The sequence below is a fragment of the Pseudoliparis swirei genome, chromosome 13, assembly GCF_029220125.1.
Source record: "Pseudoliparis swirei isolate HS2019 ecotype Mariana Trench chromosome 13, NWPU_hadal_v1, whole genome shotgun sequence".
NCBI lineage: Eukaryota > Metazoa > Chordata > Actinopteri > Perciformes > Liparidae > Pseudoliparis > Pseudoliparis swirei.
The window spans coordinates 7954403-7980705 of record NC_079400.1 but is presented as its reverse complement, the minus strand read 5'-3'; the positions used below and the strand labels follow the sequence as shown (position 1 = coordinate 7980705).

The 26303-nt window shown below is 40.1% G+C and overlaps 4 protein-coding genes across 7 annotated transcripts; 2 read left to right on the top strand and 2 right to left on the bottom strand.

Moving 5' to 3' along the window:
• Positions 1–849: 849 nt before the first annotated feature.
• Positions 850–5958, top strand: syt15 (synaptotagmin XV). The gene is made up of 8 exons (XM_056430420.1): positions 850–904; positions 1737–1926; positions 2084–2232; positions 2346–2638; positions 2737–2904; positions 5303–5411; positions 5530–5712; positions 5819–5958. Exons 1-8 carry the CDS (start codon positions 850–852, stop codon positions 5956–5958), a joined length of 1287 nt encoding a protein of 428 aa, XP_056286395.1.
• A 1193-nt stretch (positions 5959–7151) lies between these two features.
• nat9 (N-acetyltransferase 9 (GCN5-related, putative)) lies at positions 7152–10276 on the top strand. 3 transcript variants are annotated; one of them, XM_056429905.1, is made up of 6 exons: positions 7152–7276; positions 7813–7922; positions 8136–8276; positions 8439–8498; positions 8716–8810; positions 8890–10276. In XM_056429905.1, the coding sequence occupies exons 1-6, from the start codon at positions 7200–7202 to the stop codon at positions 9031–9033; spliced, it is 627 nt and encodes a 208-aa protein (XP_056285880.1). In that variant the 5' UTR covers positions 7152–7199; the 3' UTR covers positions 9034–10276. The 3 variants fall into 3 exon arrangements, with proteins under 3 accessions (XP_056285880.1, XP_056285881.1, XP_056285882.1); XM_056429906.1 differs by lacking the exon at positions 8439–8498; XM_056429907.1 differs by lacking the exon at positions 8890–10276 and having other exon boundaries at positions 8652–8804.
• Positions 10277–10622: 346 nt separating this feature from the next.
• Positions 10623–17400, bottom strand: lrrc59 (leucine rich repeat containing 59). 2 transcript variants are annotated; one of them, XM_056430547.1, is made up of 8 exons: positions 16361–17400; positions 16091–16212; positions 15936–15995; positions 14867–15025; positions 14005–14109; positions 13810–13882; positions 12985–13179; positions 10623–12546 (listed from the first exon to the last, which is right to left on the bottom strand). In XM_056430547.1, exons 2-8 carry the CDS (start codon positions 16190–16192, stop codon positions 12266–12268), a joined length of 975 nt encoding a protein of 324 aa, XP_056286522.1. In that variant the 5' UTR covers positions 16193–16212; positions 16361–17400; the 3' UTR covers positions 10623–12265. The 2 variants fall into 2 exon arrangements, with proteins under 2 accessions (XP_056286522.1, XP_056286521.1); XM_056430546.1 differs by having other exon boundaries at positions 10623–12549; positions 16361–17399.
• Positions 17401–18668: 1268 nt separating this feature from the next.
• Positions 18669–23794, bottom strand: LOC130203953 (5-hydroxytryptamine receptor 3A-like). The gene is made up of 10 exons (XM_056430419.1): positions 23758–23794; positions 22901–23055; positions 22066–22110; positions 21851–21960; positions 20874–21043; positions 20556–20713; positions 19532–19742; positions 19263–19412; positions 19096–19181; positions 18669–18908 (listed from the first exon to the last, which is right to left on the bottom strand). Exons 1-10 carry the CDS (start codon positions 23792–23794, stop codon positions 18669–18671), a joined length of 1362 nt encoding a protein of 453 aa, XP_056286394.1.
• Between the last annotated feature and the right edge of the window lie 2509 nt (positions 23795–26303).

Below are 26303 nucleotides of genomic sequence, written 5' to 3'. Positions count from 1 at the left end.
TTCTCTCTGTAAATGCGTTGTGCACATATGGGTGAGTAGAAGACAGAGGGCCATTACTCTACCTTCAGCTCTGAGGATTAGCTGTCATCCCATTAGCTGCCATCCAATCTCTGAACAGTTTGAGTCTGAGTCTGAGTGTGTGTGTGTGTGTACAGGACTGTCTCAGAAAATTAGAATATTGTGATAAAGTTCTTTATTTTCTGTAATGCAATTAAAAACAAAAATGTCATGCATGATTCATTACAAATCAACTGAAATATTGCAAGCCTTTTTATTTTTTAATATTGCTGATTATGGCTTACAGCTTAAGAAAACTCAAAATCCTATCTCATAAAATTTGAATATTTCCTCAGACCAAGTAAAAAAAAGATTTATAACAGCAAAACAAAATCAAACATTTGAAAATGTGTTTCCAGGTGTTTCGAGTTAATTAGACGATTCAAGTGATTTGTTTAATACCCTACTAGTATACTTTTTCATGATATTCTAATATTTAGAGATAGGATATTTGAGTTTTCTTTTGTAAGCCATAATCAGCAATATTAAAAGAATAAAAGGCTTGCAATATTTCAGTTGATTTGTAATGAATCCAGAATGACATTTTTGTTTTTTAATTGCATTACAGAAAATAAAGAACTTTATCACAATATTCTAATTTTCTGAGACAGTCCTGTATGTGTGTGGGGGGGGGGGGGGGGGGGGAAAGCTAGTGAGCATTTTGATTCCGAGCTAAGCTCAGGTCATTGGTCAGAGCAGCTGTGTTTCAAGTCTTTTATTTAGTTTAATGAGTCAAATTTCATGGCAATCCATCCCAAAATTTGCGAGCGAGTGCACAAACTAGTTTACCCCATGGCGGTGCCCGAGGAGGTCAGAGGGTCACCAGTCAGGAGGATTCATCCTCTTGGTAAACAAGAATACATTCACCGAATTTCGTGGAAATTCTTCCAATAGTATTTCAGATATTTCAGTTAATTTGTTTCTAAATTAATGATGTGGTCCTTTGAGGAGACACGATAGGGGGAATACATGTAAAACAAAAAGATTAATACCACCGTGAAATTCACCAGTTGATTTACATTTGAGGCAATTCATTCATGTATTACAAGTTGTCTTACACGGTAAAGTTTTGTAAGATATCATACATACTGTTATATGAGGATACGGTGATTTGGGATATCTTCTTTTATTTCTGCATATCTCCGAAAGTGCCACTGAAGGGAGAAAACGTCATTTTAAGTTGTGTATGATAAAATGACGTACAGTTTGAGGACACTACAGGTGAATAGGGTAAAACAAATAAAAAGTAATAAATATCAACATGAAACTTGCATTATTAAGGCAATTATGTTTGCATTACAAGTTTTCTAAAATGTTCAAATATGCAAGAGTGGCATTATCTAACCATATCTTTTGGTGAATATAGGAGAAATCTTAAAATACAAAAAGACAAAGTAGTAAAATAATCACCTAAATGTATATTTTAGATGTTTTCTCCCCACTCATTTGCAATGTATGAATCAATGAATGTAATAGTTGCGAAATAGTTCAATAATTGACTTAAAGCCAGATAACATGGTGAGAATCATCCAGCTGCGCTGTCTCTCTGCTCTGAGGATCACGTCACTTCACAGGTCAACAGCAAGAGACTCATGGCAGGTAAGCGGTAAACTGCATTCGTCCATGTATTTGACAGCCGTGTGGGGTTAATCCCTCTGTTAATGAGTTTCTCTGTTCAGACCCGGTGTCGCTGCTTGCTGTTGGAGTGTCTGTGGGTCTCCTGCTGCTGCTGCTGCTTGGTCTGATTGTGTATTATCTGTGGAGGAGGAAGAAGGGTCGCAGTCAGTACGAGGAGCTGCTCTCTACAGGGCTTTCAGTACCGGAAAGCTCTGGTCCGGTGATCCCGCTGTCTCAGGACTCCTTGGCCCCGTTAGTACCACGAAATAAACATGCACATAGTCCTGCATACTATTATTATTATTATTGTTTTATGTGGAACAGTACACAAGTTATCTATATTTACATACATAATGTTGATATATATATATATACAAATATATTTATATTGTGTGTGCGTGTGTGTAAGGCCCCGTGAGATCCCCTTCACCGTGCCTCCTCGCTTCACGACACAAGACCACGGTGATCTGAAAAATGAAGAAGAGGAGAAGGACGAGGAGATGAAGATGGAGGCCCAGAGGGACGTACTAGCTCATCGCGGGTCACTCTCAGTGAGGAGTAGGTCATCACTGCCTTTATTTGACAGCTTGTCCTCTAATTTAAAGTCATTGGGAACCTAAATCCAAGTATAGCTGGTGCTCAGTCGTGTGCTTTGCTTCCCGTGGTGTGAGGCCGGTACCCGGTGGGGACGGTGCTGGTCGGGCTCTACGCGGGCCCTCCTCTCAACGAGGTGGTGGCCCCTCCTCCCGGCATGGCCGCCCGTCTCTGCTTCTCCGTGGAGTATCGACACATCAGCGAGCAGCTCCTGGTCTCCTTGATGCGCCTCGGCAACCTCCCTCCCCGCTTCCACGGCAACGTCACGCTGGTGGAGCTGCGGCGTCTCCCTGACGACCGGCGGCCCCGCCAGGCCAAGGCCCGGGGCACGGGGCCCGACCCCGAGTTCAACGACTGCTTTGTGTTCCAGGCGAGGACGCGTGCGTTGACAAATGTAACCGAATCCACGGGAGAGCAATTTGTGTCTCACCCCTGTGTGCCCCCCCTCCCCCTTCTCCTCCCCCACAGGTGTCAGGTGTGTGCGTGCCTCAGAGCACCCTGAGCGTGTGCGTGCTGAGTGTGGAGCTGGACGGTAAGCGCCACGCGGTGGGCAGGGTGCTGTTTCCTCTGGAGGGGGAGCTCGGCCAGGCGGGCAGGGTGCTCTGGAGGGACCTGGAGACAGAGGAGCACCCACAGGTACTTTTACTCAAGTTACGTTGTTGGGTACACTCAAAGAAATGACTCATTGGATGAACTCAATTAAATTGTTGGCAGGTTTTCCATCCAATAACTAGAATGGGCACTCGGTAGAGCGCATACCTTCGCATATCACAAGATTGGGCATTGAATTATGAACATTTTGGCATTAGTTGCATGCCAATTGGACAAAAATGTATCGTGCTATGGTAAAAAAAGAGTTTGACCTTTCCATGACCTTGACCTTTGACCCGATTGATCCCAAAATCTAATCAAATGGTCCCCGGATAATAACCAATCATCCCACCAAATTTCATGCGATTCAAGAACATTTTGACCTGTTCATGACCTTTGACCTTGACCTTTGACCCGATCGATCCCAAAATCTAGTCAATTGGTCCCCGGATAATAAACAATCATCCCACCAAATTTCATGCGATTCGGTTGAATACTTTTTCAGTTCTGCGAAAGATTTTGACCTGTTCATGACCTTTGACCTTTGACCCGATCGATCCCAAAATCTAATCAACTGGTCCCGGATAATAAACAATCATCCCACCAAATTTCATGCGATTCGGTTCAATACTTTTGAGTTCTGCGAAAGATTTTGACCTGTTCATGACCTTTGACCTTTGACCCGATCGATCCCAAAATCTAATCAACTGGTCCCCGGATAATAAACAATCATCCCACCAAATTTCATGCGATTCGGTTCAATACTTTTTGAGTTCTGCGAAAGATTTTGACCTGTTCATGACCTTTGACCTTTGACCTTTGACCCGATCGATCCCAAAATCTAATCAACTGGTCCCCGGATAATAAACAATCATCCCACCAAATTTCATGCGATTCGGTTCACTACTTTTTGAGTTTTGCGAATAACACGCATAAAAATAAATAAATAAATAAATAAATAAATACACGGCGATCAAAACATAACCTTCCGGCATTTTCAATGCGAAGGTAATTATATGCAACTCCAACTCAAATTTAGCACATCAGTGCAATACAATGTAATTAAGTTAGTCCAACTCATTTGTATCAAATACATCTAAAATATAATAACGATATTCATTAAATTAAATTAATTTGTGTTTGTCCAACTCAAAATATAAACTAACTAACTAAAAAAATATGCAAACTCCACACAGAAAGAACGCCCCGACTGGGAATTGAACCCATAGCCCTCTGGCTGTGAGGCGACAGTGCTAGCCACTACACCACCGTACAGCCCTGAAAGTGTCTTCACCTTATGCAAACAACTGATTTTCAGAAGGCGCAAAGGGTAGTCCTCAATGAAACACATTTATTTTGAGTTGATATGCACACCATCTAACCTAAATAAATCTAATAAATGAAAGTATTCATACATTTTGTGTTACACCCATTCAATATAAATATCTTCGTTTTGTAATAGATTTATTTAAATGTATCAAACAATTTTTAAATATGTCACCTCTAAGAAGGGCTTGAATCGTTTTTTTGAGTGTATATATTTGAAGTACTTTACACTTTAACTCCACGAGATACAGTTGTATTCACTTTTCACCATGTTTACAAATGTGGTGATTAGATAGAAGATAAAATGAAGAAGAATGTTTTGTTTGGTATGTTGAGAACATTCTCTACTTTATTAGTAAATTAAATTTTTGGGCGGTTATCTGAGCTCATGAAAAACTTTTCTGAGACCCGTGATTCTTACAGGACGCTACAAACATGCGATGACATGTGTACACATTTAATATAATATACATAACATGATGCATTGCTGTAGAATAAACATCTCAACAGTAAATAAAGGAGTTAAAATTAGCACAACCTTAAAAATGTACAACATTAAAATACAACAGTGCAGCATTAATTTAAAAAAGGCCTAATGAGTACTTTTACATGTTTACAGTTTATAATATACTATATATACACTACACTTTTAAAGTAAGGCTTTAAATGCAGGACATAAACTTGTAATAGAGTATGGCTGGACCATATCTAAATATTATATCGCTATTGTGATATGAGACTAGATATCGCCTTAGATTTGTAATTTTGTCATAATGTGATCTTCATGTTGTCTTTACCTGGTTTTAAAGGCATTAAGGATAAGTGATGTAATGGTATGTTCCCACCAAACTGTTCTAGCTGTTCTATGATGTCATTATATCAACAACACTGATGATTTATTATCAGAAATCTCATTTTGTGAATGTTTTCTGATTTATTTTCTTATTCTTTTATCCATATCGCTCGGTGCTATGAAAGAGTGTTTTCACATTGTTGTATTCATACTTCTGCTGAAGTAAAAGATCTGAAAACTTCTTCCACTGACAAAAACACACAGGATGTCGACACGTGCACAACATTAATCGAACATCCTTGTGTCGTCTCTCCTCCGTGCCAGTGCTCGGAGCTGGGTGATGTGCAGGTCTCTCTCAGCTACAGTCCGTCTCTGCAGCGCCTCTCTGTGCTCGTTCTGAAGGCTCGAGGCCTACAGCGGCTCACGGATGCAGGTACGTCTCATCGGGTGAAAAGCTTGTGGACGTCCACGTTTGCACCGCTCCCCCGGAAATATTAAACGAATGTACCTGCGTCTCAGACAAGTCGCTTTGCATCTGTGCGTTTCCCCAGGTGTGTGTGTCCAGGTGAGCTTACAGATACACACTCAGGTGGTGAAGATGAAGCGCAGCTGCGTGGTGAAGAGTCAAAACGACCCCTATTTCCACCACAGGGTGACCTTTAAACTGCGCTCGCAGCACCTGGACGAGGCCTGTCTGAGATTTGAGCTGCAGGAGCCACACGCTGTCCGCTCAGGTGAGAGGGGCTCTGTGTGTTCGCTTTATATCGGATGTCCTGTTGCATCAACTTCAGTATCACGCAGCTGTGTGTTCACTCTGCTCCGTCTGCATTGTTCTCCCAGAGCCTCCGGCCCTGCTGGGAGTGCTGGTGTTGGGCCCCTTCATGTACGCCAGGGGCCAACAGCTGCAGCACTGGATGGACATGGTCAACACACCACAGGAGCCGGTTGAATTGTGGCACGCACTGGGCCGAGCCACTTAAACGCATACAAACCCTGTTTTAATGGGGCAGAAAATTGATGCACAATTCTCAGAAGCAACTTTAAAGTTTGTTTTACGACTTTAAAAAAATATTTCTAAAGTTATTATCTCTAATCCATAACCAGATCCTTTAATAATCAACCTCACCTGAATCATACGTGAACCTTTCTATCTTATTTCCTGAAATGTTACTTATATGTAGGAAGAAAGCTACCTGTTTAACCATTTATGTGGATGTACAACTTTATTAATACCTAAACAACTAGAAAGTTTCTTTTTTCTTTTTTCTTTAAGCTCAGTTTTTAAACTACTAATTAAGTATCTTGCAGTTTAAAATTGGAAGATAATTAATATTTTCCACCTTTTGTAATATTTCAAAGTATCATTCATCCACATATGCATTGACGATTTAATGTGGAATAAAGTGAAAGAGTGAGATGAAGACATTTTCTTTTTCAGTGTCATTATTGCTGCTTTTCATGACCTATATAACATATATTTGGGTTTAGAAACAAATATATCAAAGTTATCTGTTTGTAACTTAAACGCCAATGAAAATGTGTTCAAAACAGCATTATATATGAATGTAGATTAGGGAACAAACCAAGAACATCAACAGGGGTAAAAAATAACAAATAAACAGAAAAACCTGGTTTCATTTTAATTCTACAGGATCCTATACATAGTTACAGCTGTTTCAGCTGGGAGACATATTTTAATATATTTTCATTGTATGACTTGCAGGTCAAGTTTGTATATGTTTTACAATCAGTTTAAAAAGTAGTAGTAACATAGTAATTCTTATAAATTAAACAACATAACAGTATATTCCATAGTTAACCAGTTGACGTAATTAAAATACTGCTTCCGTCAATAATATTCCAATATATATAACTGAGTATATTGTTATCTAATACTTCTTAAGTAGTAGTACGAGTTTTAATGCAGGGCTTGTAATGGAGTATTTGTACACTGTGGTATTACTGCATTTATTTGAGTAAAATATCTCAATACTTTTATATCTTATTCTTAACCTCAATTACACTGTATTTCACGGTATTAAATCATGAAAAGTACCTCTTGATGTTCTCCACTAGGTGGCGCCCTCTATTTTTATATGTTTGCGCGCAGCCGCAGTGGAAACCACCGAGGAAAGCGGAAGTGAAAGACACGTCGATGGACGTGGAGCTGAGCTAAACGTCTTCACGGTCACGTCGTTGTTTCTCATCTGGTTTCAACACGATGAAGATAAACGAGAACACTTTACTGGAGGGGGACAAGGTCGTGTTGGTTCCTTACGATGCAAAGCACGTGCCCAGGTAACACCAACTGCTGCTGGGAGACGCACGAGCTCATCGTGACATGTATTCATTCATTGAGTAATTGAGCTGATGTTTTTAATGTTTAAATATGCTTATTTGATTCCTTTTTAAAGGGTTTGCTTCTTTCTATTCATCTTTTAAAGAATAAAGTATAGTGCGGTACTTAAATACAACTTTAGATATTTTAACTTCACATTACCAGTTCTAAAACATGTTACTACTAAGTTGTACACTACATACCACTACATGTATAACAGCTTTAGATAATTAAATATAATTCAATTAATACGTTTGACCTGAAATAAATTAAAATGCATGCTTCACTAATTATAACCCAGTGATAATGTATTATTATAATACATTATTCTGCACAATGAGCACTTTGACTTTTGGTAAATTCTGTATTTTAATGCTAATATATATTTTTTTTTGTCATGAATGTTTGAAAAATGAATTTAAATCCATCGAAGCACATCGAGACTTCTCGTTCACTGACCGACGTTTCCATCTAATGTTGCGCCTGCTTGTTTCAGGTATCATGAGTGGATGGAGTCTCCTGAGCTGCAGCAGCTGACCGCTTCAGAGCCGCTGACCCTGGACCAGGAGTACGCCATGCAGAGGAGCTGGAGGGAAGACGATGACAGTAAGCGGCCATCTGCACACAGACAATGCCACTTTCAGTCCTCGAATAGCCATCATGTAATAACAAACATGCTTTTGTCCGTAACTTTTTCGGATTTTACATGAAAATAAGCGGTTGACCTTTCTGAGGTCACAGACATATACAATATTTGTCATTTAATTAAAGAAGAATCTATTTCATTATTATTATCCGTCTTAAATATGTCATTTCTAGAATGCACGTTCATCATCTTGGCCAAGCAGCAGTGGGCAGACGGCAGTGTAGAAGAGGAGCAGTGCATGGTGGGAGATGTCAACATCTTTCTGACCGACCCTACGGACCCAACACTGGCTGAGCTGGAGATCATGATAGCAGGTGATGCCCGACGTGTTATACAAAAGCAAAAAAAGCAATTATGAAATATCAGCAATCAACCTGTTTTAATTTCCCACACATTCACTGTGTATCTCCGTTTCAACTCTGCACTTGTTTTATTTTTCCTCCTCTCATACTTCCGAGGTTTCTTGTCTTGAACAGAGCCCGCTCACCGAGGCAAAGGTATTGGGAGAGAGGCGACGCACATGATGATGAGCTACGGTGAGCAGCTTACACCGTCTGCCAGGTCAAATGTACAGAACACGTGTTGTTACTGATAGAGACAGAAAAGTGTTTTTTCTGGGTTTTTAATCACATTTTGCCGAGAGCTGCCGCTGAAATTCCCGACGATTCATTCATGCTTTGCTTCCACAGGCGGCCCTGTGGAGGGAACTCGGGTTGCAAAGTTGTGAGTGATGGTGCTCTTGTCTTCCACCAGGAGTCACCAAACTTGGCGTCAAAAAGTTTGAAGCGAAAATTGGGCTGAACAACCAGGTCAGCGTCGCCATGTTCAAGAAACTCCACTTCCAGGAGGTAACGAGATCACATGACCCCACCGCGTGGGACGACCCCAGAGTTAGAGGGTAACCCGCCGTCCTCGGGTCTCTTACAGGCGTCGGTGTGCGAGGTGTTCAAAGAGGTGACGCTCGAGATGACGGTGGACGAGTCCGTTCGGACGAGGCTGCTGGAGGACACGGCCGACGTGAAGGAGAGAGACTACAGACGGACATGCAGCAACAGACGGGATCACGTCTGAAGTGAGAGAGAAGTGCTGGGGACTCCCGATGTGACGGAGACCGTCCTTCACGATGGAGGAACATCGGAGCTGAACTCTGGTGTGTGTGCTTTGAACCGTTCAGACTTCACACAAATCGGCAGAGTTGGGAGGTCGAGAAAGAGCTCTGAGGAGCACGGGCGTTGATGCTGGGAGGTGAGGCCCGGCCTCCTGCGGGTCAGAAAAATTCAATCTTTATGGACCTGACTTTCTGCACAAGGATCTTCTCCCGAGGTTGAAAGTGTATCATCGTTAACTGTTGCATTGAGGTTTCCCTTAATGGTGACTAAGGGGCCTGACCCAAACCATATACACTACATTGTTTATTGAAGATTCAGAACTTACTATCAACATGAGTTGAATATTTCTCATTTTTAAGTGTTACTTTCTGGCTTTCATTTGTGTGCGTGCTAAGTGTCAATATCCGTTGAAAACACAAAATCTCATGATTAAGTTTGAGTAAAACATTTTACGAGCCTTAAATCACAGCGATTATGTAACTTTAAGATAAATTAATATATAAAAGATGAAAGGCAAGTTTCAGCCTCTACATGTGAATCAATGCAATGTTAACGTATTCATATTTTTTGGTAGTTTCAGAAGAGAACAATTCATTTAATTTAGTATCTTTTGTTTTCTGTACACAAGCCATGTGCTCGTTAAAGGGTTAACGATGCTGACTCAAACATTTAGCTGCAGAGTAAATCCTGGAGGAAAGAGCATTTCTGTTTTCTGGTGTACACTAATTGCAGTGGCGCATCTCGTACAACAAATCATCATCACGTCTCTTCTTCCTCCTTATTGCCACATCGGTCTTTAAAACCAGAAGCTTCATGGAAGAGCTTTGATATTGCACCGCAGGATCCCAAATGTGATGCATCATCATTTCCTCCGTCAAGTAATTATTTCACGAGAGATTATTGTTCCGGGGCATCCAGCATGTACTTTATTTTAAAAAATGTTTAAAGGTGCATTTTTTAAAATGCAGGTGAGATAATTAGGTAAATCAGACTTTTGGGTCATTCTGTCTATTTAATTAATATTTGTTTACATACTCTGCAATATGCATATTTCATCCATTTCGCTCAGCACATGTTGAAAGGCATACTTTGACTTGTTTTACGTTAGTCCGTCTTCCTAGTATTCTTGGTTCAGTGTGGTATCGCGTACTGGTGCTGTGATATGTGACTTTATCCACGGTTATCAATAAAGTATCAATCGATCAGTCTCGCATCACTGACTTTTTTCGGACTTTTTCAACGTACTATGACTGTCACAGTTTGACAAATACTAAGACTTCTTTTTTTCCCTTCTTTGTTAAATCGTTATCATTTCCTGATAAATTATATTGTGGCTCCTTTTAGTCTATTTTATTAGCCAAAGCTCAGCTTTCTTTTACAAAGACAAAATTAAAGACGGGAGATTTCACCAAAATAAAGGAAGCTTAACTGAGTACGTGCTGATGATGAAATACACATTTGTCATTGTTGATTCAGCCATTGTTGAGTTAAAGTCTTCACTCCAAGTGTTTTACCACGTGTTGAGTTCTGAAAACAGACACAACGTTCAGGTGTTTGTTGCAGTGCATAGCCATTTATTAACGGACATCGTTGGAGAGCATGGACGAAGCTGTACAGGAACCACAGTAGCAAAGGTAGCCACGACAAATTAAAACAAGTTGCAATTCAAAAGAGCCGTGAAACTGGAAAAAATAGATAAATCTGTCAGTTGCTCTTTATTTTTTTTTAGGTAAGAAATTACAAGAAGAGGCTTTTCAACAGTTCAATACCAGCACTTGGTCCTTATTATGCCATATGATCTAGGGAATTTGAGCTAAAAATTTGAGCTTACAATTTTTTTATAAGAATATCCCCTTAACAACTAAACATGTTCACTGTATTACATTACAGATACACCTTTTTAATTTTTGCTGTATGAATTCAAGATAAATTCACAGACTCCTGAAACTTGCTACAGGCGTGTAATCCACCACAGTGAGCATCAAGTCCAGGTAATAGTTGGGTTAGAGCTTCAGTCTTTGTCTGTGGTAGTTTCTTAAGTGCACATTTGGGTGACTAATTCTACTTTAACACCAATTATTGCAGACCTGATGTTGACGGATGGAAAGTTACAAGAGTTTCCTAATAATTTCTTCTCAGATTTTATAGAAATTAATGGAAACCAATGGGTGGAGGAAAGAAGGAAAAATATAGGCAAGAGGCCTCAAACATAACAGCATGATTTTTGTTAATGCATCTCAGTAATGTAGAGTATTTCTAGCTGAAGGGGGACAACCTATTAAAACAGTTTGTGTACATTAGCCTGACTGATTCTGGATTATTGAAGCCAATATTTGAGATGTAATTTAAACATAAATCTGAACTGAAACGATTAGTCAGTTAATCTACTGACAGAAAAATTATATACAACTATATTTGTAAATCAATTAGTTGTGTTGAGTTTGTAAGTGTGCCCTCTGCTGGACAAAGTATGTAATGACAACACTGTTTCTAAATAAACTCAATCATATTTGGCATTTCTGGACTGCTGGAAAACAGATGACAGACTCACACGATACTATTAGATCTGTGATATGGTAAAGAGCCACTTGATGCCAGAGGTGTGTGTATATTCGATGAGATTGAGCTGGTTTGACTGATTTAAGACTATAAAGACAGAGGAGGCCTCAGACGACTGAGCTCTACATTCAAACAGCCTTCACTGCACATGCTCAGACGGCCACATCGAACACCGGCTTGTGCACAACTCTGACCGGCAGTTAACATGTGACTCGGCACTCCAGTGCAGCAGACGGGGCCACCTGACTTTTCACTGAACATCTCTTAAATCCACCCCACGCTGCACGTAATGCACCGCAACACAAACCTGGTCAAAGTGCACAACGTGTTTGATGGGGAGGAATCCAAGACGGTGAGTCTTTTTCTTAAAAACAGACTGCAGTACAAATCGGGTACAAGCGACAACAATTCCATAGGAATTTAAGAAGATTTTAAACACATCTGTGCATCCCCCTCTGTCTATCTGTACAGACTTTCCACCTCCCAGCACCAGAAACAGGGTGAGGGGATGCAGGGTTGCCCATCTTAATGATATTCATAATTTCAGAGTATTAAAAAAAAAAAAAAAAAAAAAAAATCCCCGGGGGGAAAAGAAATCCTGCAGCTCTGGAACTCGATGGGTGGCAGATGAGGGTTTAGTTCTTAGACGCTTGTGTAGATTCAAGAAAATCCTTTGCGGCAGACGACAGATTTTGCACCAGCTGCCTGACGACAACCTCCTGCTCTTTGGCCCAGGACAAGCCGTCGTCCACGGCGACGTTGACGGGCACACACACGGCTTCCTTCTGCAGGTCGGTCAGCCTGCAGGCGGCGGCGACTCCAGCCAATCCCAGCAGCAGCAGGAGGAGGAACTTGAACATCAGGCCAAGGAGCGAACGTTGAGGTTTAGACGTCTTTTCCACAGCCGCCTTTTTATCTGCTGAGATGAAGCGAGAGACGTTGGAGCCGTCAACCGGGTTCATCGTAAACCAAGTACACAACCGATCCTGGGATCAGCCACAGCTCAACAAATGAGTCAGCTGCCAAACAGCAACATTGTCAATGCAAAAAAAATACAAAATATCACAAGGCATCTCACTAAATCCATGTGTTGCATCATAGCTGATGAATGTGATGCTTTAGTAGCAACTGATGGTCAAATGGAAGATGTGGATTCATCTTTGAATGCATCATTCTGATACACTCGGTTGAGATCAGTGTTCCACCACACCGATAACTTCCAACTTAAACTTCTCAAAAACCCTCACAGGCTGAAATAATTGCCAATGAGGTTTAACTTCAAAATAAAATGTAAAAATAAGACATGATGTAAACATCCCTTGAAGAGGTGCATCACCCCGACCTTCAGACTCACCTGCCGCCTGTCCGTTCTTCTTCTTCTTCTTCTCCTCGGTCTTCTTCTTCTGTTGTTCCCGCGCAGCCGCGGCCGCCATCTGAGCGTTGTACTCTTTCCTCCGCTTCTCCTTCTCCTCCGCCTTCTCCCGTTTACGAGCCTCCTTGTCTTTGGCCTCCCGCTCCTTCTGCTTCACCTCCCTCTTCCTCTCCAGCTCTGATTGAGGGATGTGTTGAGAAGAGATGCAGTCAGACATTAATAAAGCTGTATTTATAGTTTGCTGCAATCAATTAAATGCTCTTGAACCTCAGCAGATCACAAAAGTACAATCATCACCATCTCAGCCGACTTAGAGCCAGAGAAAGAGAATAAACATATTAAGCTGAGTCAATATTATTTTCTGTATGATACTTCCAAAAATAAAGATAACTTTGTAAAGCAGAGCTATATTTCTTTCTTCTTTCAAAAAACCCTTTAGGTTGAGAGCAGCTGAACTACATTAGCTAATCGTACATAAATGAAAATGCTGCCTACATGTTAATGGCACAATTATTTATTATATATATATATATAATATACAGGTCTTAGACTTGTTTTCGTCCATTGATGCATTACCTTTACTTAAGTAAAGGATCGGAGTACTTCTTACAGCATTTTTTATAAATCAATAAAATAGCTGATTAGAGAATACAAAGCAGGACGATCAATCAGATCAGACATTCAATGGTTACATCATCAGTACTGTGTCAATAAAACAATTGTGGTTCGATATCCAGCCCTTTTGAATAAAATGCAGTTAAGATGCGAAAATTATTTTGAGGCTCAAATCAAAAGATGATACTTCACCTTTTTCCCTCAATCGGCGTTTCTCTCGTACGCGATCGACCTCATCCTGAAGCTCGCTCATGTGCTGCAGAACCTGCAACACAATCTCTTCGAGTCATTCTTGTTTTCTTTATCAATTCAAGTGTATAACTCAGAAGTGGCGTCACTGAAAGGAAAGTTTCCAGAGCATTGTTGCCGAATCCAGAGCGGCCTCACCTTGGCGGCACACTGTTTGCACTGCTTCTCATCCAGACAGTCTCCTGCTGCCTTGGCCAGGCCGGCCTCCAGCGGGTTGTCCTTCAGGTCCAACCACTTCAGACTCTGGGCACAAACAACATTGGTTTCCATTAGGGCTGGGCAAAACTTCAATATGACAATTTATTGTCTCCATTGGATCATGTGTCGAGATAGCGTGATACACGGTTAAATTGTCTAAATTGCTAATAACAAGCACATACCGACTCACAGGTCTCAGAAAGACAGATTATTTTGGATTAAAGTTTTAAATTGAATGAGTAAATAAAGTACTTTTAATCTGTTAATTAATTCACACAAAACCACTTGGTTATTTCATATTGACTATATATGTATTGAATACATACTACATTGTGATATATATACTTTATATTATCTATATTGTGGTAGGTTTATATCGTCCATCTCTAGTATTGATCTTCTCATCTCACTCTCGGCAAGAAAGTCAATAATTGTAAAGAATTTAACAACCGATTTCTTAAACAAGGGCAGACTGGCCAAGATAAAATAATTTCTACGAACTCATAGTTTCCAATTAAAACAAATATTTTTTCAGAACCTGAGAAAGAATAGTGTGAGGAACCTCTAATAAAGCAGGTCAGCAGATAAACAGTGTTGCCACGAAACAACTCATCATTTTATCAAGATGATAGTTTTATTCTGTGTGAGACGGACAATTAGATCAGCTTCATTGTCCAGCTGGAGTATCGACATCACAGCAGCTGGACAGCTTGTCTCCATGTTACTGACGTTGACGTTTCTGCTTCACGCTGCGGGATCAGTGAATATGAATGTGACATGAGAAACAAAGCTCGGCACCCACCCTGAGCTGAGAGACGCTGACGGGCAGGGTGGTCAGCTTGTTGTTGTACAGGTCCAGATGTTGAAGGCTGGCCAGGTTCCCCAGGTCATCTGGCAGACAGGTCAGCTGATTTTGACTGAGATCCACCTTCACCAGGTGGGTCAGGTTGCAGAACTCTGGCTAGAAGAAGGAAACCGAGCCAAAGAAATAAGAACTCAAGTCCTGTGTTAGTGGTAAATCTGCAGGTAGAGTTTAAGTTATCAGGCTAAGAAAGAGTTTGAAAAACCAAGTGAATACAGAATGTCAGTCACACGGTAATCACAGAGTTTGCTGGGTGAGAAGACGTCGGAGATCAATTCCTCTATGATGACATTTCCTAAAAATTGTACAGTCAAGTCTATTTAAATGTTAATTTTTACATCCCAAAAGAAGGAGTAATCCTACTTCTGGAATGGAAAAAGTAACATTTGATTCATATTGATCCTCACTTCAATTAGACAAAAACACATCTAGTGTTATTCATGAAGAACATTTAAATGTTGCCATAATTGAAACATTGTTGGCAACCTGTGAATTTCACACTGCTTATATATTCAATATAATGAAAAGCCCAACAAGACAAACTTGAATTTAAAACAGACTCCGTCTCGAAATCCATTATTTTTCAAACAACATGTAAATAAAACACAAACTAGTAGTAATTTTGTATTTATCTCTTAACTTCAACCGCCATCATGATTTAGCACATTAATGTATTCTTTAAAATGCACAATACATTTCCAACCCAGGGTCCATAAGATCACCAGATACGCATGAGGGGTTACAAAATATTGAAAAGAGATAAGAAAGAAAAGGATTCAATGTCTTCTTGACTTATGTCTGGATACATTTACCTCTCCAGGCCTCTAAAGAGCCTTAAAACTAACCGATCAGAGGATGCATCAACACTATGGATGAACAACCCACAGTGCACATGTACACACACTGAAGATATATATACACACACACAATACACATTGCTTTGTGTTAAGGGGTCAAAAAAGGTTTGACCCCAACAGATCTGAGGGATAAAATGGTGTATTATACTTACAGGGAGGGAGGTGATGTTGTTGCAAGACAAGTCCACAACAGTCGCTTTGGTGAATAAAGCCTGTTATAAATCACACCAGGAGTCAGTTAGATTGCACACAGTAAATACAGACACGTCACGTGATGCCATGAATGTTGAATTAACGAGTAACTCACCAGCTCTCTGACTGGCACCTCGGTGAGGTCACACAGGCTCAGGTCCACTTCATTACCGCTGATTTTATCCTTCAGGTTCAACACTTTGCTGTTTTTACTCATTCTGGTGTCTGGGGTGAAGTCTGTGTAGGCGGTGAGAAAACATGCTGCAGATTTAATGTGGCGAAGACACACTGACGCTGAAGGAATTGTGCACACGTTGTAACAGTTTCGTGCTGCAGAGAGCAGGAAACCCGCTCCTGCGTCCACGTTTTGACACGGTTTGCTCACCTGCTCCGGCAGCGGGGACACGACTGAAAGGAAACGAGGGGTCCCAACTTCTTAACGTGGAAGAAGTTAGTGGAGAAGCCCTGAGACGTTGGTGAGTAGGTGATGTTTTCTTTTCTTTCAGTCCTGACTGCCTCAATGAAAGTCCACGTCATTGATTGAACGACAGCGCGGAGACGTTAAAAGCAAACAACGCCACCTGCAGGCCCGGAGGACCCAGCGCGAACTACAGGACATGCAACGGAACAACACATATAACTATATACATCAATATATACATACAAATATACAATGTAAGTAATTATACTTTTAAAAAACGTTGTATTTATTGATTTTTTCAAAAGTAATTATACATTTTAATTAAAACATAATATGCATGCATGTACATATACACAGCTACATACCACGTGTTGTAATCAACCAGTAATACGTGTGGCATTGCGTATATTTGGAATTTGCATATTGTGTTCTCACTCTTTCCTACTCTGTACCACTGCACAACAATTTCACGAAGTTCTATTTCATCTCTGTCTTTTATCTTTATCTGGTCCATTTTCAGCCACATCACAGAATTTAACCAAAAGGGGAGAACAAATGAACTGCACATACACAAATATTCATTTTCGTCGGCTACTAAATTATATTGTAACAATTTGTTTTACCTATATGATGAACTTTGATCGTACTGTGTAAAGTCTTTTGTGGTCTGACAGCAGAGAGCAGTTGACCTGGGCCACTTTGATGAGGATTTGTTTTAATGGTCCATTTTGGATCAGTATAGTAGAGAACCCTGTATGTTTGGTAATTTTGACATTAGACACAGTAGTACCTGAAGAAAATGTTTTCTTTCTTATTGTATTGATAATGGTATTGGATGAACAATCACAGATGTGTTTATTGTATTAGTCTTCCATGCAGAGTTATGGTCCTATAGGATCTTGATTTTGATTATCTTGTGTTGGAAAATGAGTGAATAAGTTCCTTAAAAACATATTACTATAATTTTTGTAAAAGGGGCCACCTAATATGTGTCCTAATGATCCAATTAGCTTTAACTATAACACTCAGAGGAGATGCTACCTACTATTATGCTGAAATAAATAATTTGTATAGGACATTTATTATGCTATGGTAAATATATATATATATATATACTGTATATATATTTAGTTAGCTGCTAGTGGGCAGTGCCATTTTTAGAATATCCTTTTGTCCTTTTACATGGTTTCACGATTCCCTGTTATGTTGCCAGCAAATACAGAAATCTAACCTTGACAGAAAATGATAATTGCAATTTATAATGATATGCAACCCCTTAATTGCTTCCAGGTAAACCTGTGTGGGAGACAGGCCGGGTCATGGAGTACAGCTTATTATTTTCAGGTTCAGGTGTTTCAAAATATCTCGATGCAGTCACAATCAGAGGAGTTTCTAACCACAGATAAAATATCACATCACTTTCTCCATGAGAGAGAAATCGTCATTTAAATATGAAAGTTATCTTGAAGTTTCTTGCAAGAATCTAGACAACCTGTGAGGGCATGTACGATACAGAGAGCCTTTATTGAAGATGTGTAAATAGAAAAAAACTCCATAAATAAGCCAACATAAAAGTTCCAAAACATAAGAGAAAAGACACATTTACACTTGGCAGGTTGAGTATAATGGATGAACAAACACAAATCCTTACATAACAAGTGGGCGTTGACTACATTAGAGGCAGAAATGGTTGCTCTTTTTTTTGAGAGGTAAGACAAAGATTAAAATATATGAAAAAGTAATTGTTGAAATAAACCATTCACAAATCCCAGTGTAATACATAAAGAAATCCATTATTGAAATTCTGATTAAAATGCTTCAACAGTGACACAGTATACGCAAGAAAGTGGTTAAGGACAGAAGAGGTCGGGACCTCTTCTATCAATTTAATGTGATCTTCGTCACGCAACTCTGGGAAACAAAGTAGAATTACACTCAAATGGAGGACGTAGTAGTCGTTACCAATCAACTACCAGAACATTGTGGTGGTCCATTGACGATTTCCAAACGGCATCTGCAGTTCTATACCACTGTTTGGTCAAATACACACAGTCGAGCAAAAACAGAAACACTGAGGGGATATGGTAAATCATAAAGTAAAATATCAAAACAAGTTATTGGTAACTTGCAAAATTGTGTTCAGTGTGACGGCTAAAATCGAGAAGACTCCCATTCTTATAATGTTTGCCCAATTTACGGTATCAATATTAATAATATAATCAGTTGATGCTCTGTGATGAGCATATCCATGTTAACTCAACAACGTGACTCACTACTTGCTATCTGATATGTTCCAAAGCAAGAAGAGACCAGATAACAACGTAATGGCAGCTATGACATAGAAAATGATGAAAACTCTGTTAATTATTTCAGCCACTCTGGTCCAGTAGCCAGGCTTCCTTTCTTTCTCCCTGCTGTTTAAGACCTGAGTCAGGGTTTTCTCCACCTCCTTCAGCTCATCTGAGACCTTTTCCAAAGCAATGGACTCCTCCGTCGGTTGGCTGCTGTTGGCCTGCAAAGAGGTTTAGTCCATTGGCATTGATGAGATGATGGACTACAAGACATTGTAAACTCCTACATCTGATATTCTGTTTCTTTCTGTCCACTGTGATGCGATTAACAGGGTTGGTTCATCCAAATTAGTTTTTTTAGTTATCTTTTAGATGAACAGACCTTTTAAAATGCTGCACAATCCTCACCTCTGTGGTCACCGACAGTTGTTCAGGCGGAGTTTCATCAACAGACACATTGCAGACACCAGCGCAGAGAGTCCATTTCTTCAACTCTGAAAGAACATAATAGATTCAATGACACTAGAGGATGTAGAGTTAAATCGGGTGTTTGTAGAAGTTCTGCTTAATCTCACTTGTACAGCAGTTAGCTTTGCCAACTTTCTCGCTCAGACTTTGGTCTTCTTTATCTTGGGCTGCCGAGTCTTTCTCCAACAGATACATCAACAAAATCGTCTCCAGGAGGCTCAACATCATCAAACCAAAAATCCCAATGCAGTAGATGGCTAACGGGGGAAGGCAGCATCATTAATGCGGACAAATAACCACACGTTGAATCAGCAGGTACTGTTCCTGCTCTTGTGACGTGTAGGCCAATCGAAGGCACGACTCTCACCCTCCTTACCTATGAGAGGAATCCTGTCCGAAGAGGAAGGCAGAATGTCGTTGAGAATAAGCTGCATCACAGTGACGGCGAGCAGCACCGTGACCTTGAAGCTGAGCTTCTCCCCCCCGTTGACTGAGATGAGGAAGGAGGCCAAGTCCAGAAACAAGAAGAACAGGATCGGTAGCAAGAAGTTAGCGATGTAGAGGGCAGACCGCCTCTTCATGGTGATCTGTGAAGACGTCCAAGGGTCAGGTACAACCAGGTAACCTGCCCAAGTCTTTAACAGCGGAGCAAAAAGCCCTCACGTTGTTTATTGGGTAAAAGTAATGAAATACGAAGAGTGGATTTATGCATCCAGATGTTTGCTCAAGGAAACAAACAGGGAAATATGTTTCAGTACCTCATGTAAAAGTAATCATTGGGAAGATGTAAAAGTCTATGGAAACCATATATCTTTAAATTTACACATTTTTGTATATTTAAATAAATTCAAGCTAGAAAGGGAGGAAAGAAAGAACTAAAAGTAAAAGGAAGAAAGGAAACGAAGACAGAGAAAAGACAGAATGCAAAGAAGGAAGCAAATTAAAGAAATTGGATGGATAAAGGTAAACAAATAAAGACTAAATGCATTTGTTAAGTTATTAGAGATCTTGTGATCTATTTTCTTTGCCGCACTACAATTAAGTCCCAATATTTTGGATTTTCTTGAATTTGAAATAGTTTTTTTTAAACTGGGAGTCTTGCTGTCAGGGCAACAGCGTATGCACCAAACAGCTGTTTGGAGTATTGAGGCTTTTTTGAGTCTCTGTGTGGGATCCTGGAGAGGGTGCTATCTGAATCACAACTTACCTATAGTCTTCTATTTATCGCTAAGTTGTTTGGTTTTGTTTACCTATATTCTGGTCTTGACAACGATTTAACAATGAATCTTTTCTCTACATCATTTCCAATGTTCCTTATGCGTATCCTTTATATGATAGCGAGGTGGTTGTAGAACATTTACTTTTCACCTCCGTGTGTCTGTGCCCAGAGAGATGCTTACAGTGTAAACCACCACGCTTTGTTTGATGGAAAAATTGTCGACAATTTTTTGGCTGTTGACCATGTTGATGAACAGCCACTCGGACTGGGCCATATTCTCCAGAGACAGCTCTGTGTTCCACGAGGAGTCACCATACACCGTAAGCTTCATATGGTCAGCTGAGGTGGGAGATAAAAAAATGTTAGCAAAAAATTGTATGGTATGTGTGTTCAGGTAACAAGAAACTATCAAAGTAATAAAAGCACACACAGACACCAGAACACATAAACAACGCATAGTAATTTACAAAACGTTGAACACAACGAGTGAAGGGCTCACAGGAGTGTATGGTGGACTTGAAAGTCAGGTTGCATTGCTGAATGTCGAAGGGAAACATGTAGACTTCCATCGGGCAGTTGCTGATCACCACCATGTAGGTCCTAAAGAAGACGGATCCGCCTGAGTTAAGATTGAGATAAGGACTGGAAAGAGCCTGATTCTTCCGTGTCCTGTATGAGAACAAAAACTTATGTTTTCAACTGAATTTTACATGTTTTCTGTATAATACTATATAATATAACAAGTAGGAACACCCACACCATGTAAAAGCAATATCATTATTTCATAGATGCACAGTAGAGCTTGCAAATTACAATGTAAATACTCATATGGGTAACCAGTTTAATACGAGCTACTGGTAGGAAGGGGAAGACAGAAAATAAAGGAGTAATACGTTAGAGATAAATTACACTCTAAATCATTTTTAAAGCAGTGCTAGTAACGTACAAAAGAAGAAAATACAGTCTTCCTTTGACAGATGAAAACTTAAATTCATGAGAAACTAAATAACTCCATTGAATACACTCAGGGGGTTTGCTTCTACAGTCTGGTCTAATATGACGGGTACAGTATTTTATGGTGTTTAATGGTGCTATTCTTCATTTTGCTGACTTTAGGACTCTTCTCTACTTATACTACTGTTAAAATGTAACATGTTTTACTTGTAGCCACGGCGGCTGCTGTTTAGCTACATTTACTGTCGATACAAATATTAAATAATCACAGTGAACAAACAGGTGAAACAAGTTAGAACCAAAAATATTCTGGGGAACTTGGTTAGTTATGGAATAATTCATTATAAAACAAATGACTCTACTTATGTCTAAACTGTTAAAATACAATTTTACAAATTGTAAATAAACAAAACGTGTTGCTGCATCTAAATGTATTTGTGCGATTTCTAACCAGTGGTCGGATGTTACTGTTGTGGCCAAGTCTATATGTGTGAGGATAAGAGTATGCACATTCAAACTTACATCTCTTCAATAGATAAATCTGGCTTCCACAATGCAGCCGTAGGAGGATAAATCGTACTAATGTCACAGAAATCCTCATAATCCCAAGACAGGTCCCCATCATACCACCACTAGAGGAAAACACGGGGAAATGCATTGAAACAGAAGACATTTGAGTTGTGAGAGGTGGGAATTGGTTCAATCAAGACGTGCTTTCTTTATCAGAGCGAACTCACCATATCAACCCAAAGGTAAGAAATAAATATCTGTTTCTTCTCGTTCTATGAGGAAACAAACATGCGTCAAACATTGACTGTCATAAAGCTCAACACAAATTCAGTGGTAATAATATGTTTCTAAAAGTTAGCAAACATCAGATTTCAGAAGACACCGTTTTTAACAGGGCCACCAGATGAGTCAGATATGAGTAGACAAACAGAAATGAACTAATTTAAACTGGCGATTTGTTATTCGTGACAAGGCTTCCTGCATGGAGCGAGGTGGAGAACACCGTTAAACGAGCATCAGCATCAGCCACAGGACCCAATGGCGCGGCATACAAATTTGATTATAGATCGGCGGGTGTGGTGATTTTTAAATACTCTCTCAGCCATCCACAGCACTGGTCACATGGCTATGAAACAGCTGTGTCCATGACATTTAAATATGAGAACAACAGCTCAGCAAACGAAAAGCTTTACATGAATAGAAATCACCATGAATCCACACCACAGTCAATTCCTCCTCCATCTGCCATTCACTTCCCACGCATGTCATCATATTATTGCTGTCATTGCTCGAACCTGTCAATCATAATATCAGCTCTTTATATCAGCTGAGTGCAGAGTGAATTATTCACGTTATTCAAGCAATAAAGTTCTTAATAAATGGCCACATAGTGATGCTTAAAACTAAGAACAAAGTCTTGCTCTTAGGCCTATGGACTAAGTTTCCAGTAGGTGCAATGTGGATTTGTAATATCCTGTTACATCACAGACAAACAGAGAATTGGAACTAATATAACCTCCTCCACAATATTCTGAAAAATGTGTAATTCAAGCAACTACTCACCACATCTAGAATGGAGAAGAGCAGAACATCGAGGAACACCTCTGTGGGCGTTGAATCATCACCAGGCCGGATCATGGACTTCTCATCGCCTTCCTTTAGTTCCAAGTGCTTATAAACATGCCGATGGGAGCAGTTCCCATTGTTGGAGTTCCTATCTACAGGCAAAGCTTCAAGACATATTATCTATGAGTAGAGTCTCATCTTAACGGTCATGAAATCAAGAAATGTTATGCTTTTCATGTTTCCTTTTATTTTGAACTTCAGATCGTGGAGTTCTGCCACGTACCTCTCGCATTGTCCCGATTGATGTTGCGATGATGCGCTGGATCTTCTGAGGAACTGTAGGTAACCGTATCTGACGAAAAGAAGGGTGCAGGTTCTCCCCGATTAAATTGAAGAAGTCTGAAGTGGTATCTTTTAACAAAAGCTCTCTCAGAACACAAAATAAACTTTTGTATTTTGAGATAGCTTTTGCTAAAAGGTTCTGACCTTTGAAAAAAATAATGAGTATACCAAAGTTGTTGAATACATTTTTCCCTCTGAGCTCTATTTTTGAGATATATTTCTCAGACTTTTTTTCTTCCTCAACCCTAAAAATAAAAAAGCTGAGTGGGATTTTATTAGTGGAGCTCAGAGCTGTGTAAAATGACAATTGAACATTTGAACATCATTGTTCAGAAACATTATGTTGAATTATTCACTGACCACACTTAGACGTATTAGGAAATAGATATTACTTGAATTATTTTTAGTCACATTTTTTATTCTGTACCATACACAAAACTCCATTGACCTCTATTGGGGTGGCAAACTATATTTCCCACCTGCATACATCATACAGAATTGTTCCATCTTACCTGTGACGAGGAGCAGAAAGAAGAAACCTGCCAGCATCTTGACCTGAGATCTGCACAGGTGATGAGCCGCCCTGTCCTGTGTTGTCTGGAAATGGGTGTTGCAGTAATATTTACCCCCTCTTATACTGCAAGAGGGACGGGCACGTTTTATGACCAACCCTTTGTTTTTGTATTATTACATAAGTCTAATAATAGAGAAACACCCAACGCAGTGCTGCATCTGAACAAAATCCGTTGAGCATAAACTAACAAACTAGAGTTTATATTTATTAACAACTAATCTCAGTTGTGACTGGTTACTGCTCCAAGCTCTCCCATCTCTTTCTCAACATGTATACTCCTTATTGTACCACTCATTTGGTGACATTTGCAAAGTGGAGGAAGTCTCCAGAATAAAGAGACAAAACCAAAGGTTTATTTACCCATGAACAATTAGTACATAAGAGCTATATCAAATATTGAATTATTTGTTTTTGTCGTAATTAAAAAGAAACCAGCATCTCCAGGATGCTATAGAGCGATGCTTCCAGCTGAAAGCTTACATAAGTATACCAGCATGCTCACAATGACATTACTATTATGCTCTACACAACATTGAAAATGTAAAATTCAACGCTGGCACCGAGTTGGTTACTTTAGGTGTGCTTCTACTCAAACATACAGTGCATCCAGAAAGTATTCACAGCGCTTCATTTTTTCCACATTTTGTTATGTTACAGCCTTATTCCGAAATGGATTAAATTCATTATTTTCCTCAACAATCTACACACAAAAACCCATAATGACAAAGTGAAAACTGTTGTTTGCAAATTTTTGCACATTTATTAAAAATAAAGAACGAAAACATAACATGTACATAAGTATTCACAGCCTTTGCTCAATACTTTGTTGAAGCACCTTTGGCAGCAATTACAGCCTCAAGTCTTCTTGGGTATGATTCCACAAGCGTGGCACACCTATTTCTGGGCAGTTTCTCCCATTCTTCTTTGCAGAACCTCTCAAGTTCCATCAGGTTGGATGGGGAGCGTCGGTGCACAGCCATTTTCAGATCTCTCCAGAGATGTTCAATCAGGTTCAAGTCAGGGCTCTAGCTGGGCCACTCCAGGACATTCACAGAGTTGTCCCGAAGCCACTCCTTTGTTATCTTGGCTGTGTGCTTCAGGTCGTTGTCCTGTTGGAAGATGAACCGTCGCCCCAGTCTGAGGTCCAGAGCACTTTGGAGCATGTTTTCATCGAGGATGTCTCTGTACATTGCTGCATTCATCTTTCCCTCAATCCTGACTAGTCTCCCAGTTCCTCCCGCTGAAAAACATCCCCACAGCATGATGCTGCCACCACCATGCTTCACTGGAGGGATGGTGTTGGCCAGGTGAGGAGCAGTGCCTGGTTTCCTCCAGACATGACGCTTGGCATTCAGGCCAAAGAGTTCAATCTTTGTTTCATCAGACCAGAGCATTTTGTTTCTCATGGTCTGAGAGTCCTTCTGGTTCTTTTTTGCAAACTCTAGGCGGGCTGTCATGTGCTTTTTACTGAGGAGTGGCTTCCGTCTGGCCACTCTACCAAACAGGCCTGATTTGTGGAGTGCTGCAGAGATGGTTGTCCTTCTGGAAGGTTCTCCCCTCTTCATAGAACAACGCTGGAGCTCTGTCAGAGTGACCATCGGGTTCCTGGTCACCTCCCTGACTAAGGCCCTTCTCCCCCGATCGCTCAGTCTGGCTGGGCGGCCAACTCTAGGAAGAGTCCTGGTGGTTCCAAACTTCTTCCATGTCCGGATGATGGAGGCCACTGTGCTCATTGGGACTTTCAATGCTGCAGAAATCTTTCTGTACCCTTCGCCAGATCTGTGCCTCAATACAATTCTGTCTCGGCGGTCTATAGATAATTCCTTGAACTTCATGGCTTGGTTTATGCTCTGATATGCACCGTCAACTGTGATACCTTATATAGACAGGTGTGTGCCTTTCTCAATCACGTCCAATCAACTGAATTTAGCACAGGTGGACTCCAATCAAACATCTCAAGGATGATCAGTGGAAACAGGATGCACCTGAGCTAAATTTTGAGTGTCATGGCAAAGGCTGTGAATACTTATGTACATGTTATGTTTTCGTTCTTTATTTTTAACAGATTTGCAAAAAACAGTTTTCACTTTGTCATTATAGGTTGTTGTGTGTAGAATGTTGAGGAAAATAATGAATTTAATCCATTTTGGAATAAGGCTGTAACATTACAAAATGTGGAAAAAGTGAAGCGCTGTGAATACTTTCCGGATGCACTGTACGTCATAAGAGAGCAGGCTCTACCACAGAAGGCATTGGAGCTTAGCACATTAAGTCAAGTGAAATCACTTACACTGTAATTTCACTTTATGAACATGGAGACAAAATAAAAAACATAAGTCTCGCCTCTCTACCCTGTGCTGTAATCTTTCATCCTTTACGTCACTTCCGGGAGTGAACGCTTGCGCGTTTAGCTGCCGCTGCTCTCCGGTTGTCTTAACTTTAACTGTTTTAATGTGTTGTACGGCGACCTTGAGCGCCTTGAAA

What these genes read in the sequence shown, in the direction of transcription:
- syt15 (XM_056430420.1), top strand. Translation starts at nt 850, where the DNA reads ATGGCGGTGCCCGAGGAGGTCAGAGGGTCACCAGTCAGGAGGATTCAT. An exon ending in TCTCAGGACTCCTTGGCCCC is followed by an intron (nt 1,927 to 2,083) that starts GTTAGTACCACG and finishes CGTGTGTGTAAG; the next exon opens with GCCCCGTGAGATCCCCTTCA. An exon ending in GCCACACGCTGTCCGCTCAG is followed by an intron (nt 5,713 to 5,818) that starts GTGAGAGGGGCT and finishes TTGTTCTCCCAG; the next exon opens with AGCCTCCGGCCCTGCTGGGA.
- nat9 (XM_056429905.1), top strand. Translation starts at nt 7,200, where the DNA reads ATGAAGATAAACGAGAACACTTTACTGGAGGGGGACAAGGTCGTGTTG. An exon ending in GATGCAAAGCACGTGCCCAG is followed by an intron (nt 7,277 to 7,812) that starts GTAACACCAACT and finishes TGCTTGTTTCAG; the next exon opens with GTATCATGAGTGGATGGAGT. An exon ending in GCACATGATGATGAGCTACG is followed by an intron (nt 8,499 to 8,715) that starts GTGAGCAGCTTA and finishes GTCTTCCACCAG; the next exon opens with GAGTCACCAAACTTGGCGTC.
- lrrc59 (XM_056430546.1), bottom strand. Translation starts at nt 16,192, where the DNA reads ATGAGTAAAAACAGCAAAGTGTTGAACCTGAAGGATAAAATCAGCGGT. An exon ending in ACAACATCACCTCCCTCCCT is followed by an intron (nt 15,026 to 15,935) that starts GTAAGTATAATA and finishes TCCTTCTTCTAG; the next exon opens with CCAGAGTTCTGCAACCTGAC. An exon ending in ACGCCGATTGAGGGAAAAAG is followed by an intron (nt 13,180 to 13,809) that starts GTGAAGTATCAT and finishes TCCCTCAATCAG; the next exon opens with AGCTGGAGAGGAAGAGGGAG.
- LOC130203953 (XM_056430419.1), bottom strand. Translation starts at nt 23,794, where the DNA reads ATGCTGGCAGGTTTCTTCTTTCTGCTCCTCGTCACAG. An exon ending in CAAAGCTAACTGCTGTACAA is followed by an intron (nt 19,182 to 19,262) that starts GTGAGATTAAGC and finishes ATGTTCTTTCAG; the next exon opens with AGTTGAAGAAATGGACTCTC. An exon ending in AACTGTCGGTGACCACAGAG is followed by an intron (nt 18,909 to 19,095) that starts GTGAGGATTGTG and finishes ACCTCTTTGCAG; the next exon opens with GCCAACAGCAGCCAACCGAC.